The sequence below is a fragment of the Limulus polyphemus genome, unplaced genomic scaffold, assembly GCF_000517525.1.
Source record: "Limulus polyphemus unplaced genomic scaffold, Limulus_polyphemus-2.1.2 Scaffold1723, whole genome shotgun sequence".
Classification (NCBI taxonomy): Eukaryota; Metazoa; Arthropoda; class Merostomata; order Xiphosura; family Limulidae; genus Limulus; species Limulus polyphemus.
The window spans coordinates 81,753-99,065 of NW_013667333.1; the positions used below are offsets into that span (position 1 = coordinate 81,753).

At 33.7% G+C, this 17,313-nt stretch overlaps 2 protein-coding genes across 2 annotated transcripts in view; both read right to left on the minus strand.

The window, feature by feature from the left end:
• Positions 1-7,285, minus strand: part of LOC106464703 (AMP deaminase 2-like) — a 45,586-nt gene extending 38,301 nt beyond the window's left edge. The window contains exon 1 of the mRNA XM_022392469.1: positions 7,067-7,285. Within this exon, the coding sequence (XP_022248177.1) occupies positions 7,067-7,139 (73 nt within the window). The 5' untranslated portion in view covers positions 7,140-7,285. The remainder of the gene's footprint in view (positions 1-7,066) is intronic.
• LOC106464701 (transcriptional coactivator YAP1-like) lies at positions 3,712-4,352 on the minus strand. Its single transcript, XM_013924856.2, has one exon. It carries the CDS (start codon positions 4,213-4,215, stop codon positions 3,712-3,714), a length of 504 nt encoding a protein of 167 aa, XP_013780310.1. The 5' UTR covers positions 4,216-4,352.
• Positions 7,286-17,313: the final 10,028 nt, after the last annotated feature.

Below are 17,313 nucleotides of genomic sequence, written 5' to 3' on the forward strand. Positions count from 1 at the left end.
AAACACACACTACATGTATAGGGCAGACAAAAAGTTCTGGACACACCCCTTATGTTAACATTAAACACACACTACATGTATAGGGCAGACAAAAAGTTCTGGACACACCCCTTATGTTAACATTAAACACACACTACATGTATAGGGCAGACAAAAAGTTCTGTACACATTCCTTATGTTAACAATTTAGTTTTTCACATTTTAGTATTAATTGTGGCAAAGGAATGATATGAAACAACTGATGCTTTGAAGCAAAAAATAGTTGAAAGTTTCACTAAGGCCACCCCTAATATTATAAGGGGATGTCACATCGAACATGGAAATGAAGGCCAACAGGCAGACATTTTGGATTATTAATCAAACCTTTTGTTAGTCTACATCAATATGAGATATGTAAATATGTCAATATGCAATAATTTGTTTCTTTCATGTACACTTATCTTTATTAGAAGGGGGGGGGGTGCCCAGACTTTTAGCCCAACCTATAAATTGAAACAAAATATTTTTGCTTGGAAATATTAACAATTATGTATATATATTCTGCCATGAAGTATTACTTTAGAAAGAAAATATTTATGAAAGGCTATTGTACTCTTTATCTATTGCAATCAAAACTAGGAAAGCACCAACATGCAAAGTACACTGAATATATGTATATGTACTTCATAAGGTTGGTCATAAGCTTGTCATATACTTGATGAAACTAGTCTGTATATCTCAGTTCAATTCAAATAAAACATGGTCTAATATATGTGCAACATATCACTTATAATGTGTTTTAGCCATACTTACAAACACATTAGTTCTAGATCAATATGAGATATTTTAGTCTTCTAAACACACAGTTCACAATAACACGTATTACACTGTAAAATTCAGTATTTCTAGACCACAGATGCTCTTACTCTAAAGCTGTCAACATTTAACTTGAACATATATAACAATGAGGATATCCAGTGTCTCAACAATGACCAGTTAAATCCAAAGACTGCTTTGCTTATATTCAAGTTGTAGTATATTAGGTGGTGCATTATTTTAAAGCAGAATTCAGTGCATCATTAGACAAAATTTTATTCAGACTAGCTCTTTCTTGAAAGTATATAGTGTACCAGAAAATACATTACTGGTTACTTTTACTTGGAAATATGACTACAGCTATAAACTGATGATGAAGCAAGTTTTTCCCTGTGCATATAGAAATTATAATCTGTTGTAAAGTGAAATTAGTTTAAGCCCTTCTATTTATAAAAAGAAAAATGTTTTGCCTCCTGCTACTCAAATTAGTTTAGTATTGATGCAATTTATTGTAAATCACAATCTGGCTACGTTCAGCAAGGTCTTCTAGTTTTTGCAAAAATGAAGTTTTGGGGAGAAAATAATTTTACATACAATATTTCTTTTGTAGCTTTTGACTGGTTAATAATATAAGCTAATTCTTCACAATAAAAAATGTTATTGGGAGACTTAGTGCTCAAAATGTGAAATTCGTAAGACTTTTAGTTATGATCTTATGGCTAATAGAAAAATGTGTTGTAATTCTGATTTTGGATGAACACGTCTTGGCTAGGAGCACAGGGTATCCTGAAACAAAGTGTCACAGAAAAAACTTACACCACTGACTTTACAACATACACATAAATGTTTAGGAAGGTTTTTGCTAGCAGAAAATCAAGTTAGACCTTTTCCTTTTAGGGTGATGAACAAATCTTGAAAGATGAACTCTTTTGAGAATCTCCTCTTAGACTATTACGCAACACTTTCCTAATCATAGTAAACTTGTTTTACATAAATTTTTAGTTACCTACATATCTAGAGTTGTGTATTTAAAGAGAATTACAAACACATAGAATTGTAAAAGTTTTTCAGCTGTTTTTGTTAGATTAGATGGCATAAACATGGATGCAGACATTGAACAGTGGTAAGTAGTTGTTGTTTGAAGTTAAGCACAAAGCTACACAATGGAGTATCTGTGCTCTGCCCACCACGGGTATCGAAACCCGGTTTCTAGCGTTGTAAGTCCACAGACACACCACTGTGCCACTGGGGGGCCAGTGGTAAGTATACATTCCAGAAGTGTAACTACAGTTTGCAGAAGCAACACCAACATCTAACCACTGGGTAACTTGTGTTAGTCCTTGTTTGAGATCTTGCTGATGGGTGAATTAATGGTACAGATATTATTTATCACATTTCAAAAAGATGTTGAAAACACTCATACCTGAGTGAGGCATACAATATAGCAACTGTAGATAAAGGACTGATTTAAGAACACTTTGGATTTTATTCATGAACAGGGTGTAAAAGTAGATGTCAACTTTTTGTAATAGAGGGATAACCAGAATATAGCCACTGTAGATAAAGGACTGATTTAAGAACACTTTGGATTTTATTTATGAACAGGGTGTAAAAGTAGATGTCAACTTTTTGTAAGAGAGGATAACCAGAATTCTATAAAGGAATAAATTTTCCAAGACTTATCACAAAAGTGTGTTGGGTGGGAGGAACAAAAAATGGTTGCATAAAGTTGTGTAAGTTACTGAACATGGTGTTTACCAACCAGTGCATTCCTTCTCTAGGATACTACATAAAAATTATCAGTGCTTTTTGCAACTGCTATCAGTCTGCTCTCATAGATAATAAAGAAGCTGAGTTTTATATTGTATAACATATGTTTAAACTGGTGAAACAACCCAACAAACACACTAATAGCTTGAAGAGTCTTAAGACATAGCCAAAAAAAAAAAGAAGTTGATGAAAAAAAAAACTAAAGTAAGTAATACAGCTTTGGACTTCCCACAACTGTTAATAATATCTGTTATCCTTGACAATGATGATAAGCCAGCTAAATCATCATATACTTGGAAACATCTCTCAGTTTGAACTGTATATGTGTAGATCAGTAGTATTTTCTATGCACAGATTTAGTCTTTCATGTTTCAAATAAGGTGTATTCTCTTTGGATTCAGCATGACAGAGTGACTCATCTGTACTAGCTTTATAACTCCTATAACATGCAGGCACAATAACAGTGAGAAACTGTGTTGATATAAAATGTTAGCAACATGGTTCTTGGGTCTCAAACAATAAAAGGAACACAGGCTCACAAGATCAGTTTCCATATTTAAAGGTATTTAGGATTCCCCCAAAATCGTCAGATACACTACCCTTTAATCAGAATGAACGAAGGTGGAATGTTAATTGTAACATTTGTATGGGTACATTATAAGCAGTATTAAAAGCAATTTCATCATTTTTGTGTTTTCAACATTTGTTAGATAAAGTTAACGTGTTAATGTAAATAAAGAAGTTTTAAGAGTAGGCAAAATTCCCATCTTATAAATATTTGTCCTTCTGGAAACAAGAAATTCCATTCATTTCTTCGTCAAACCAAATAACCTTATTACCCCTAATAATTAAGTTTACATTTTCAAATTTACTTATTCCACTGCCTATGCAGGATGGAAGAAAACCCAATTAATATTCATACAGCGTCTTTAATGTCAAATTTTCATACTCGGGGGCCCATCAGTTTTTTGCAGCTACATGTGAACAGACCGAAACATAATGTTTACAAGATGTTACGTACATGGTTAATTAACTTAATTTTGCTTAGTAGGTTTATTCATTGTGTTACATCAAAAATAACTTCTGGATAGCCATAAACAATTTTTAAACTGGTTAAGTAAATTTATTCTCTAAACTGGACATTACTTACTTGAGAAAATATCGCTGACCCGAAGGTGTTCTTGCCATCTCCCAGCCTGACGGCAAAGGTACGTCATCAATAATATTGTCGTAACTGTGTTGTCTAAAGTGTTGATGCTGCTGCCCAGTATTTTGGTTATACGTTTGTTCAAGGGTTGCAGGCGATGAATTTGCTCGAGGATGATGCACTTGAAGTATATTATTACTTGAATGTTGAGCACCTTGGGGAGAGGGTGAGGCACCTGGGACTGGACTCACACACGGAGAAAATGTTGTATCAGAACTAGATTCTCGGCTGTGAGATGCAGATTTTGTTTCTGGTTGTTGGAAAAATGACGGTGGCAAATTTCTAAGTCTCATCGGAACAGTCCTTCGACTTAATTGAACCTGACTGTCTTTTGGCTGTAACACAGCTTTAAACAAGTCGTCCAAGTTAGTTTCGCTGTCCCTGCGAATACGGACGATTTGGTTAGGTCCATTTTGTTCGATAACATCCCTAACTTGGGACATTTTGGTTTAGCAGAATTTATGCCGATATATAAATCAGCAATTCGTAAGAAACTGTTCCAGTATCGATATTATCGTTAAAGCTTCAACAGCAACGTTACGCCACAACCGTCACCCAGAAGTTCGTCGCGATTCTAAACTTACTGCTCTCAGATACAAATCACTATACGACCAGCCTCTCAATTATCTACCTGCGAGACGTGAAGTAGTCCCAAGAAAACTTGTTGATGCTTATTTCGCTATTTTTATATTATTTATTTAATAAATAAAAATCTTTAGATTGAATTAGATTTATAAAAGTTTTGCTAAATTTATGATGAAAAATATTAATCGGATATAGATTAATTACAGATAAATCACTTGTGAGAGTTACAAACTATGGTTGAACACAACAAGGATAAATGAGGTATTAAGGGATCTAAAAATATTATTACTTTCATTTAAATATAGATAATTTTCATAGAGGTGGACTTAATAGTAAAATTAAAATTGCAACATACTCAACTAATTAAGGCTAAGCGAGTTCATAGTTCATAAGTGGAATGTATTTTGTCGTATTTATAGTAATTTACAATATAAATAAACATATGTTTGTCAGATTTTCAGCACTTTGTAGTGTGATATCTGGACATATGATGTGTTTTCTATCTCCGTAGTTACTTTTTTTTCTTCAAATTTTCAGAACATTACAGGTTTTATTCTTAATATATAACGTCAGTCGAGGGGACCACTAAGTTTTCTCTATATAGTGTTGCGTCAGCGAGGTCACGTGACTATATCACACCACTCCTTCTCTCGAACCTTCGGGAGTTGTCGGGAGATTACTAGATATAGGGTAGCTGGTATATGTAAGATGGTCACAACGTGACGAGCTCATAAAGTGTGTGTAAGTAGTGAGTAATTGAACTGCAGTCAGGAAGTATTGTTGAAGTTAACGTTTGTAAAAGAGCGACTGTTGAAAATAAGTGTATCGGTAAAGTTATATTCAGAAAGAATAAACCAGTTTTATTAAGTAAGGACTTGTGTCGCTAAAGTTTCGTAACCCTCATGCATTATCTTGCATTTATTTAAGTTATTAGGAATTAGTTAACTGTAATTAAATGTGTATACATCTGTGACATAGAAATATACCACAGATTTCTTCTTTCTTTGGTATCAATATTTATTCTGAAATTATCCTGAGTTCTGAATACGTGCAGGTTTTCCATAACATGTGGTCAAGAAAATCATTAAGTTTATCTTGTTTCAAATCACCTACATTTTAGGACATCAAGGGTAATGCCCTTCAGTGGCTATACAAGTAATATCTAGAAGTTTTAACCTCACCTAACTGAAATGATAATGACCAATCATGCTGGATAAATGTGAGGTTTCATTTTCAGTAGAATCTTTTTGTTTACTTAATTCTCAAGTATAGTTCCAAATCTGATCTGAGCATCACCCTGCTTTTTAATATGGTAGTGTGTGACTGTCTGTAGTTAAGCAGGTACACACAGTTTTTTAGCATTCTGTCAGAGGCTGTTTATTTCATCAGGTTTTGTACAGCCTATTTATTTCACATAGCATAGGCTTGGTTATTAAGCATTTTTATCATTACTTCATTGTTCCATCTCCAAATCAAACCTCCTGTTTGGCAGACTTATCTGACATAACTCCATAGTATTTTCAAATTACATAGTTGTGGTACTACTAATCAACAGTATCAATAATACATGTAGTAGGAAATTTTTGAAGTTAAAGTTATCTTGATTTAATCTATAAACCGTGAAATAAGTTCACACAAAAAGTAACATTTACACTTTTCACAATAACTATACATCTACTGTAAAAACCATTTAATAGAAAGTTAAACAGACTACTAGTAGTACATGTATCTGCACCTGTTAACTTAAAGTTAAACAGTTCTATTACCAGTTAATCCTCAAAGTGATGTGTATTAATGGTTCAATCATATTTCTGTGACAAAAATTTTAATATCTTTACTTTGGTTACTAACCATGGTTCATAGTGTCACCTAGGTAATGATGTATAGTCATTTCTAAAAGTAAACAAATATGTAACAAAAAATGAAGCTCTGAATAGGTTTACATAGCACTACAGTTGTATTGTAACTTGAACTTTTAAGGAAACCATAATTTCTTATACTTTAACTTAATTAGAAAAGGTAACCATATATGCCTTAAGCTGTTTTTTATTCTCATTATACGTATAAAGCATTTTACTTCTGTGGGTCACTGTATAACTATAAACACGTCATTGTTGTTAGTGTTACGTGTTCGTCATGCTCAGCTCAATGGTCTATATAGTAATTACTATTGCCGTTTAGTGTGTGGTTCTGTGACTGAGTGTTAGCGGAAAGAAGTACTATTATATTTGCAATTACTACTAGTAGTACTAGGATGGTAACTAACTCATTACTAAAGTTTACGTTAAAAAATCATGTAAAATGCATATTTTTTCCACATTCTCCTAATTTCTACATTTCAGATTCAACTTTCCAATTCAAACTTCAACAAGCTTCTGATTTTGAATCCTAGAGACAAATTAGGAAAATTTTTAAAAAAGCAAACATTTTACGTGATTTATATAACAAATTTTAAGCCTATTCGTTCCTAATGCTTCGCCAATTTTCGGTGCTTAAACATAACTTTTTACATAAATAAAAATTTAATCTTGACTTCAGACTGATGAAGTTATGTTAATCTTAAACTTAAAAGTTAAACTCAGCACAACGTACACTCGTAAATTACATTAATATATAGCTTTATAATATATAAAGGCTCTTCAACTATGACTATGAGAGTTCATATTCTTTTAAAAATTTAATGCACTGCAGATTAAAATATATCTTTACCAGAACTTTTCCTTTTAACTTCATCTTCTGACTCTTCATCATTTATTAAACGACCAAATCTTATGCAAGACATACTGTAAATAGCAGCAAATCGTCAGGCCGACAGAAGTTTCTAACTTACGGTTCAAAGAAATCTGAGAGTGGTTGTATCCTGTTTTGTTTTTACATATATATACATATAACTTATATTATCAGAGTATAATTTTTAAGTTTATTCATCAAACATGTTTTCTCCTTTATGCAATTTTAATGCCTCATCCAAACCAATTACTGTTAGTTCTATTAGTAATACTACTATTATTATTTAATAGTATTACTGTCATTTACTGGAAGTCGTACTAACAATTAAACATAGAGGGTGTTTGATTGTGCGCATCCCTCCCCTCTACCCCCATATAAGTCATTTGTGTAAATAGTTTAAATGTCATTTTCCCATGTTAATTGTTATTACTCTATTCCTTCGTACTTGTAATATTTGTACGGTAGTTTTTAAAACTTCTTTACTTTTAAATTTGTACTTTCATATGTAATTTATATTTTCCTACAGTCATAGTTGCGCTCCAAAATTTGCACACTACGGCACTATAGCAGGCCCAATAGCAAATAAATGTTTTGTAAATTCTTCACTGTTTGTTAACATTGCAGCAACGGCGTTCGAATGCTAATCTCAGGAACAAAACCGTTGCCGAAAATGCTTGCCCTTTCAGCTGTGAGGGCGTTATATTTGTTGGAATAGAGTATCCAAAGATTTGGCGGTGAGGTGAGTGTTGTTGACTAGCTGCCTTCCCTCTAGTCTAGTCTATCACTTCAAAAAATAGGTACGACTAGCGAAGATACCCCTTGAGTAGCTTGGGCGAAATTCGACAAAACAACAACAAAAAAAAAGAACGTTGTTTGCTTGCATTGTTTCATACCGAAATATTTTGAAAGGGTGCATTCTCCACTCTCAATTTCACCAGATTTCTCTAAAAGGACGATTTTTTGTGTGTCTTACTTTTCCTGTTATCCTACACATCTCACGTTTTTCATCATCGCACTCACAAAGAAGAAACAAATACGTTTTTTTGTTTTGTTTTTTCAGATATTCATGCAAATTTCCTCATGGGATAGATATGCTACTCATCCCAATTTCGAGTTTATAAACTATAAGGAAGGAACCCAGTCTGCAATACTCACCGGTGACTCTTCGGCTATTCTGATCGAATATAAGGATTTAACAGTCACCCTTATAACCCAGACACAGTTTTGGAACTTCATTTTGTGAATAAATTCACAATACAGAACACTAACCTAGGTCACGCCAGACTCAATCTAAAAATGAATAAATCTACAAAGACTAGTCTTTTTTGCTATTTATGATGAGTGTCTTCATTATCCTCCCCCCCTCACACACACACATACCATAAGTTTCAATATATTTAACCATCCTTCCAGTTTTAAATAAATACATATACTCTTCATTTGTCCTTCGCACCTTTCTTGCTACAAAATGTAATTCGCAGTGTTGTATTTGAATGTACCATGTGTTTTTATCCTCTTATAATATTACATAATTTATTATTCGTTCTGTATATGTGCAAGTTTGACACATGTGATCAAGAAAGTCGTTAAGTTATTATTGTTCTAAACTACCTTTGTTCTTCTCAGAATAGATAATACTAGCTATCATAAAACGACACATTGTTTATGGATTTCGACAGCAGTGTTCTTCAACGTTTGTGCAGGTGGTATAGGAATATATATCATGGGTTTATTTCTTTCTGTAGCATTATTGTTTATTCTGAATTTATTCGTTTTTCAGAATATACGTAGGAGTTCACGTAACACGTGGTCAGGAAAAGCATAAAGTTGATCTTGTTTCAAATTACTTTTGTTCCTTTCTCATTTTTAAAGTTTGTAATAACTGTTACTGCGCGTGGAGAACATAGTTTACAGTCACCTAGTATCAGGAAGTTACAGCAGTGTCTTTCAATGGTTATACATGTAATATAATATCTACAGACTACTGCCCCACCTTTGTGTAAGAACAATGACCAGTCACATGATAGAACATATCATGCTGCGTAAAGTAGAGGTTTCATCAATACTAAAAACCTTATATTTAATCAGTTAAATGGATAATCCTGTTTTAGAAACATTTTAAGAAAGCGACTATAAAACATCATATAAGCAAGTATACACACTCTGTTTTTGTCTTTACATGTAAATAAAAATTGTTTTCATTCTGTCCATTCTATTTATTCCTCAGCTAGAAAAGTTTAGCACTTTTGTAATATCATATCTTGACTAAATCTCCTATCTGCTTGGCAGACTTATCCAATATATCTCTTGAGTTCATTCAGTTCACCTGAATATACCAGAGGTTGGATAAGGAACAAAAACTTTTGCTGCTGTGACCACAGGATATTGCTGTATTGCAGACTTTGCTAAGTAGTTATTAAAGCTGTCCTTAGCTTGAACTCTTTGGTCATTATATTAAAAATATTGCTTAGTTTGAGAAGAATGTATCACCTAAATGAAGAGTTCAGTCCTTTCCTGGGCATTGGACTTTTGCCAATACTGTGAAAGTCCACGCCTGTGATTTAAATGTGAGTCATGACTCAGAAGGAAAAACTGCTGACATCTGATGCACCCAAATCGTCTGTTGATAAGTTCTCCTGATAAGATTCGATCTCAATGTGAAGGGGACATGGTCTAAGGGTCATTGAGGAATTGTGGTATATGAAGTGTCTGAGACCACTTGAAGAGATCTTTATAAAATTCCTAGACCAATACCAGTCAGAAAACACAACTCCAGCTCTTAATGGAATTTCATGAGGAAGAAAGACTTTTTGAAAAGTAAATCTGATTTAAAATATATTTTTTTCTGTAAGATAAATAATGAAAATGTGCCGGGCTGTGACAAAATTTCGAATGAATCTCATAAAGTATAATCTTCAAACAGAAAATTTTCAACCCACGCAAAGAAAAGTAAAGTGGGGATCCACGAGTCCACTTTTTACCAGAATACTCTGATTATATACAAAAAACATTATGAGCTACATATATTTACCCCAGAAAAACATAAAACCTATGGTTGATCCAGGCTGACTCTTACATAAGATAACAAATGACACATGGGTCGCATTTCAATGCAAAAAATTGGTAGGTATATGAATATATTTTTATGCCAGAGGGCTTTGAATATATACAGAAGTATTATGAGCCACATATATACCCCCCTACCCATCCGAACTATATAGAAAGTGTGGTTATGTGGTATTCACTGATTTACCTTCGAATAGTCTGATAAGAACTCTAGAATAACTGATGATTCGACAGAAATTGTTTTTTATGAAGCAAAATCTGACTTCTATTAATCTCGACTGAGTCTGAAGCGAAGATTGAGACTGGACACAATGTATCACATAGTGAAACAATGCTTATTCTCAAACACCCACAAACACATAACGAGTTTTAAAGGCAAAAGGTTTGTGGCATCTTTACTAGTGTGCGTTATATCTTAAAGTGAATCAGTAACTATTGTAATCAGAGCAATGTTTCTGTCATTCATCTTGTTCCAGACTGAGAAAACATGACATTATATAAGGAAAACAACAATGCCATTCTTCTGAAGGCGCCATCCACATGAATGACAATCACTCTCATTCCAAAGCAAAATGTTATGTGTCTGGGGATCACCTGATTTGCCAGTATAAAATATTACTGTCATTTTCCATATAGTATACGCTATGATAGAACAATCTTTTATAATAGAAAGCATGTGTGATACACTGTTTGACTGACCCATCTCAGTAGTAACTGGGGAAAGAGTAGCTACTTTAAACTATTTTCTATAATAAGAATACATATTCAGTACGTATAGAAATTAAAAGCAAATTTTATTAATTAATGAGAGTCGAAAACCAATAGTAAGCATTTAGATAATATTTCTCCTTTACCATTTCACCTCAGGCTGACCCGGCTGTCCCTAACTTTCAAACTTACAATCCGGTTAAACAAACATTCATACTGGTCAAGAAATCAATATAATTTGCTCTTACCCTTGCAAAACATTTGCACAACAATACATACAAATTCAATGTAAAAAGGCTACTTTATAAGAAAAACAAACAAGAGATCACAAATTACATCAGAAGATCCAAAACAGACTGGATACAATACAAACAATTAAAACAAATTACCATATAGAAAATTATATACAAAACAAAGAAATACATTTCAAAATTAAATATAAGAAAAATTACTTTTAACTGAGCAGAAAATAAAACAAATACTTTACAAAACCACATCAAAATATTATATGGTACAAGTCCTGACGTAATAACCATAACCACACAAAAATACCTTCACTGTATAATAAACTAAAACAAACATTGCAAAGTAAAAACTGCTCAGAATCTATAATAATAATAAATCAAAATATGTTAAAATGCGCTAAAATAACTGTTTAAAGTACTGAAATAGATAATAAAAAAGTGTTTATTAATTACTTACATCTAAAAACAATGTGCAAAGTACAAAACAAAACAAAAAACCACTTCACAAGAATTAAATATACACATGTACAAGTGCACCTATGATAGATTTCATACACTACAAAACAACAATCTATGAACAACAACAAAAAATCTTTATATACATTTATACACAATATGTTCGAGAATATTCAAACATATTTTAATTACATTTACTGGAGCTATCCTTTAGTGTAGCAATCTAGAAGATTATCTCTTGGAAACTTGCAAGAGTCTTTTGAGTTTGTACTAGACTAACCTAGATATGACAACCTTTTCCTCCAGTTGTGAAGGGGGATCCTTATGCTTTAAGCAATGGGCTTCATCATGGTTATATAGAATCCAGGCCTTCATCTACTTGATTTCTTGTTCTTAGCAGTGGTACATTAATGCTAGAATCTACTGAAGTGTAAGGAGTTTTTTAATTTCATTTAGGTGTATTGCAGAAACTCTAATTTCTCCAACTTTACCAGTTGTATATGGGACCTTTTGGAAGATGACAATAGTGTAATGGTCAATGTAGATGTTTCCATGTTGTTTTCTGATACCATGGAAGCTTCTTCCACTAATGGTAGGATTGTAAGTTTTGAGTAGGTAGTGTCAGAAGTGTTTGGATTATTACGGTGCTAGAAAGAATTCTGAATAATTTGAGGTTTGAGGAGAGTCTGTTAGGTATAGGTATATGGTGCTCCTAGTGCAGTTGGATGCATTTTGCGTGCTTCTCCACCTGACATCCATTGATAAGACACTGAAAGATTTTGGGACGAACTTCTATGGACTTGGCTGGCTCCAGTTTAATGGGGGTTGCTATAAGTTGTGTAGTGGACCTCCTTGATTGGGTTGCTTGTAGTCAGTCTTGATCATATAAAAGTCGCTGGGAGAGCAGTCACTCCTGATGTTTTTCTGGTTGGTACAGGAAAATTCTGGTATAGTCCAAACATGGCTTCAGTCAGAGCCCACATGTCAGTTTGTTTGTTTGTAATTATGCACAAAGCTACACAATGGGCTATCTGTGCTCTGCCCTCCACGGGTATCGAAACCCGGATTCTAGCGTTGTAAGTCCGCAGACATACCGCTGTGCCACTGGGGGGCCCCCACATGTCAGATGATTCGACCAGCAACTCGTCTTTTTTCATTAGTTTCAACTCTACCTGTCCAAATGTTAGGCCAGAAATGGAGTCTTAGAGACTGCCTAGTAGTCAGAGACCTGTGGAAAAACTCCAAACAGGTAATTTTAGTATACTCACTCTCCATACTTAGATAGTAGTTTCCCTACAGAGAACTATAACAGAAAACTACACAAAACAAACATTGTAGTTATGGCACCAATTTTTTTACCCTATCGTCTCATTCTGTTATATTCTAGGGTGTACTGGTCTCTCCTAAGAATAATCTATTAGGTCCAACAGTATAACAAGAGGTTGGAGCAGAAAATGTTTTGCACAATTAAACTGTTTGTTCTAATACTGAAGGAATTATGAAAATGAAAAAGACTTGACACAATGTACAGTTGTGTGAAAACAATCCTTATTCAAAACACTAAAAATCAAATTGACGAGTATGAATGAAGTGCCTTTATTGAAGTGTCCAGAGATCTCTGAGAAGAAGCAAAGATATCCTCAATGTGTGGAGAATAATCTGTACCAAACAGAGAATATAGCATTATATACATGAAACAATAATACTATTATTTCACAGAGCACATGCACTATTCACATCACTTCCAGTCATTCCCATAAAAAAATAACGGAGGTTGTATCCTCCAAATATCACTTGATCTAACAGATTCAGAGAAATCTTTCTTACAAGAAAGTTCATGTAATATCATAATTCAGTGACCTGTGACAGTAGGTAACAATACTTTTTATAGGTGTGAAACCTTTTGAAATATGTATAATAGGATTCAGAGTCTGTGTGTGTGTGTGTGTGTCACATAACTCCTCCTAAACAGCTGTTCGAACCAACTCTTAAGTGGTACCAAATGAATCGTCTCGGCTCTGAGGTTTGCACAAAGGAAAATATTTTCACTCCATTCTTTGGAGAACCTGGGTATTTCACGAAAACACTTTTACGGGGATTCCCCAAAAGTGGAACCCAAATTTGATTTATATTAAAGCATGTAAATATAGTAGTTCAAGCATTACATTTACTTTAGGGTTACCCTGTGTCAAGGTTTTGTATATGGGCTTCGATTCTTTACAGTAGATGTCTGTGACTTGGCGATAAACTCAAAGAATAAACAGACAGCACACAATCCATTTATTTTGAAATAATATATTCACAACAAGTCAAACGTATGTACAAAAATCTTTTACACTATAGGATGTTGGATATAAAACTCTAAATAATTCTCTTTTTTTTTGTCAAAAGTCCACACAGGCTTATTCAATTAGTTTAGAATCCAATTGACAAGACAAATTATTTTCCTCTATTTTGTTTCTTACTATACAATCTGCAATAAATTCACTTATGTTACCCTGTGGGTTACCGCACTTGCATTCAGAACCTTAAATAATTGTCTCATTTTCATCAGAGTCCGCACAGTCGTATTCAATTACTTTAGAACATCCTTGGCAAGACAAATTATTCTCCCTATCTCTGTTAAACTGTGAAACTCACTTTAAAATATCACTCATTATGGCTGAACAAACAATCACGCAGTCTAATTTCACTTTTTCTGACTTAACTTGACTTGTGCTCACTTTGTCGCCTATGTATATATATTTCGACTCAGGCCTAGAACTTTCTACAAACTAGGAGACGCTATGATGTAACAATACCTATTTAAGGCAGTGAGAAAAATACAGAAGGTTCGAGTAATGTGACGTCAAATTACAACATTTGAACTACACACACAACGTACAACTCTTACCGAGTTACGAAACGAAATTTGTCTTAACTATCGCCTTTTAATACTCTTGTTATGAAAACTAAATAATCTTTAAATATTAAATCACTAAATAAACTAAATAATAACTCTTATTATACTAAACAGTCTTGTATATGCAACACCCTTTAAATGTGGGTCATAGGCCTACCGGGTCACTAAATGATGCCAAACGAATCCTTTCAGCCTCTAGGTTTGCACAAAAGTAAAAGTTTTCATCCAGCCTCTTAGGGAACCTGAGTATTTCTCAAAAATACTTTTATGATGATTTCTCGAAAGCGGACCTCATATTTGACATTCATTGACATAAGAGCAGGTAAATAAGTATGACTGATAGCTGTTCCTAACTTGGTTTAAGAAATTAAGTTTTCATTATAACGGCAATTATCATTAAATTGAAAAGTGCAAAATAATAGTTCAAGAATCAGATTTCCATAATAGCGCCCCTGCAATTATGGGCCACAGGCCCAGGGTTCGTTAGTAAGTAAGGGATTAGAAAACAAGTAGCTTAATACAAATGTTCTGTGTTTTTATGAGGTAAATATACATGACTCTTAGTGTTTCTGTATATATTCTAGGCCTTCTTGTGGGGAGGGCGAGTTGATGGACTCCAATGTTATTTGCACTGAAATGCAGCCCACATGCCGTTTATCCTTATACGGAAAAGTCTCTTTGGTTTAACTACAATTTGTATGTTTTTCTCGGGTAAATATACCTGGCTGACAGCGCTCTGTATTATAACAAACTGTATATATTCAAGACCTCTCTGGTGTAAAAAGGATTGATTGACTTACACTTTTGATAAATATGTAGTTTATAAATATGTATCACTCATAGTACTTCTATGTGTATTTCAAACCCTGTGGCAGCAAAATGGACTTCTAGAACCTTTTTTGTTTGTTTCTTTCTTTTGGATTGAAATGTATTCCACGTGCCATTTATTATTATATGTGAGAATCGGTCTGGCTCAACCACAGTTCTGTGATTTCCTAGGGTAAATATAGGTATTGTTACGTCTCCGTTCGTTAGTTGATTTTCGGTAACTTCGTTCCGAATCATAATTTGAATTATAAGTATAATTTGGATGGGAATAACCTTAACAGTGTTATGAAAAAGAGGGATTTTGGTGTAGTCTTTTAAACCATCCAAGTAATGTGCTGTTGCTGGTGGTAGGACAAATAGGATTTTAGGTTGTATTTACAGAATTATTGAATACAAGGCTATATGTCACTGGTTAGGCCACATTTGGAGTATTGTGTTCAGTCTTGGGCTTCTTACCTTAGGAAAGACATTGAATTGTTGGAAAGGGCTCAGAGGAGGGTTACTAGATTTGTGCCAGGGATGGAGTATTTATCATATGAGGAAAGATTAAGGTCTTTGAAATTGTTTTCTCTTGAAAAAGAAGAGTTAGAGGGGATCTGATTGACATGTTTAAAATTGTAAAGGGAATTGATAGCGTAGATGAATCATATTTTTTCATACTTAACGGTGAGAATAGTAGGACACAAACATAAATTTTGTTAAGGTAGGAGTCATCTTCAGCTAAGACAGTTTTATTTTTCTAACAGGATGGTTGGCCTCTGGAATGGTTTGCTTTCAGATGTTGTGGTGGCAGTAAATTTTAGTGAGTTTAAGAGAAAGCTTGATAATTATATGAATTTTAAGATTTTTGTTTATTAAATTATAATAGTTTAGAGGATATGATAACCAAGATGGACTAATAGGTCCTTTGTTGTTTCTAAACATTATATTATTTTAAGACGTAGCAGCTACCAACTAATAGTGGGAACAACGGTTTTAACTTTTATTTAACCAGCAAGTGTTAATTCTATATTTCAGTGAAGTCAACTCAATATTGCTAATTAGGTCGATCAGTTTCTTATGTCTTTCAGGTAGTGTTGTTGCCAATGGGAAACTAAATATGATTTTGGATTGTATCTACTGGAATGTTGAATATAAGCTAATAAAGGTAATAATTTTTTTTGTACAGATCCCTGGTTAGACCTCATTTAAAGTATTGTGTTCTGTCATTGAATCTTTACTTTAAGAGAAGTACAGTGAGTTGGAAATAGTTCAAAATGAGGGCTAATAGGATGATATCTGGGATGACGGTGTTGTCATATGTGGACAGGTTGAGTTGCTTAAAAGTGTTTTCTTTTTTTGCTAAAAGAAAGGTTTCAGGGGATCTCTTCAAAATTATAAAGGAAAAATATAGAATTGATGTATCTTTTCTTGTGTGTTTAATGGTAAGACTGGTAGGACTAAGGGGCATGAATTTGAAGATTGGCAAAGAAGAAGTTATCTACAATTAAGACATATTGTTTTTCAATCAGAATGGTCAGTCTTTGGAACAGATTGCGTTCAGATGTGATAGATGCAACAGGATTGAGAAAGTCCAAAAAGAGTGCTTGATGAGTCCCTGGGGAGTCAGGGCTGGCTATAGACAGATAAATCTTTAATTAAATGACTGGGAGAGCCATAATAAACCAAGGGGCCTATTTTTGCTCTTCAAATATCATGTCATTTCAGAAACAATTAACTAATTATTGCTAATTACATGAATTCTACCTTTTTCTGTATTCACATGACCCCCTAAAAAAAGCTTTAAAATCTTCAAAGCCATGCAGGAATGTCGAGAGCCAGCACGGGCCTTGGGGCTAACATCCTCGCCAGGCCCCCTTTTTCTCTCTCTTTTTAACATTTTCAAGAATATATTAAAAAGAAGATCCTGAATTAGGACAGCAACGAGCTCATAAACCAGACAAAATCATATTAATTAGTACTCAAATTATTATTTTAGTCGTTCTTAATGTATCAAGCGTCTATATGCAAAGAAAAGCCAA

Excerpts from the sequence above, each read along its gene's own strand:
- LOC106464701 (XM_013924856.2), bottom strand. The coding sequence starts at position 4,215 with ATGTCCCAAGTTAGGGATGTTATCGAACAAAATGGACCTAACCAAATC.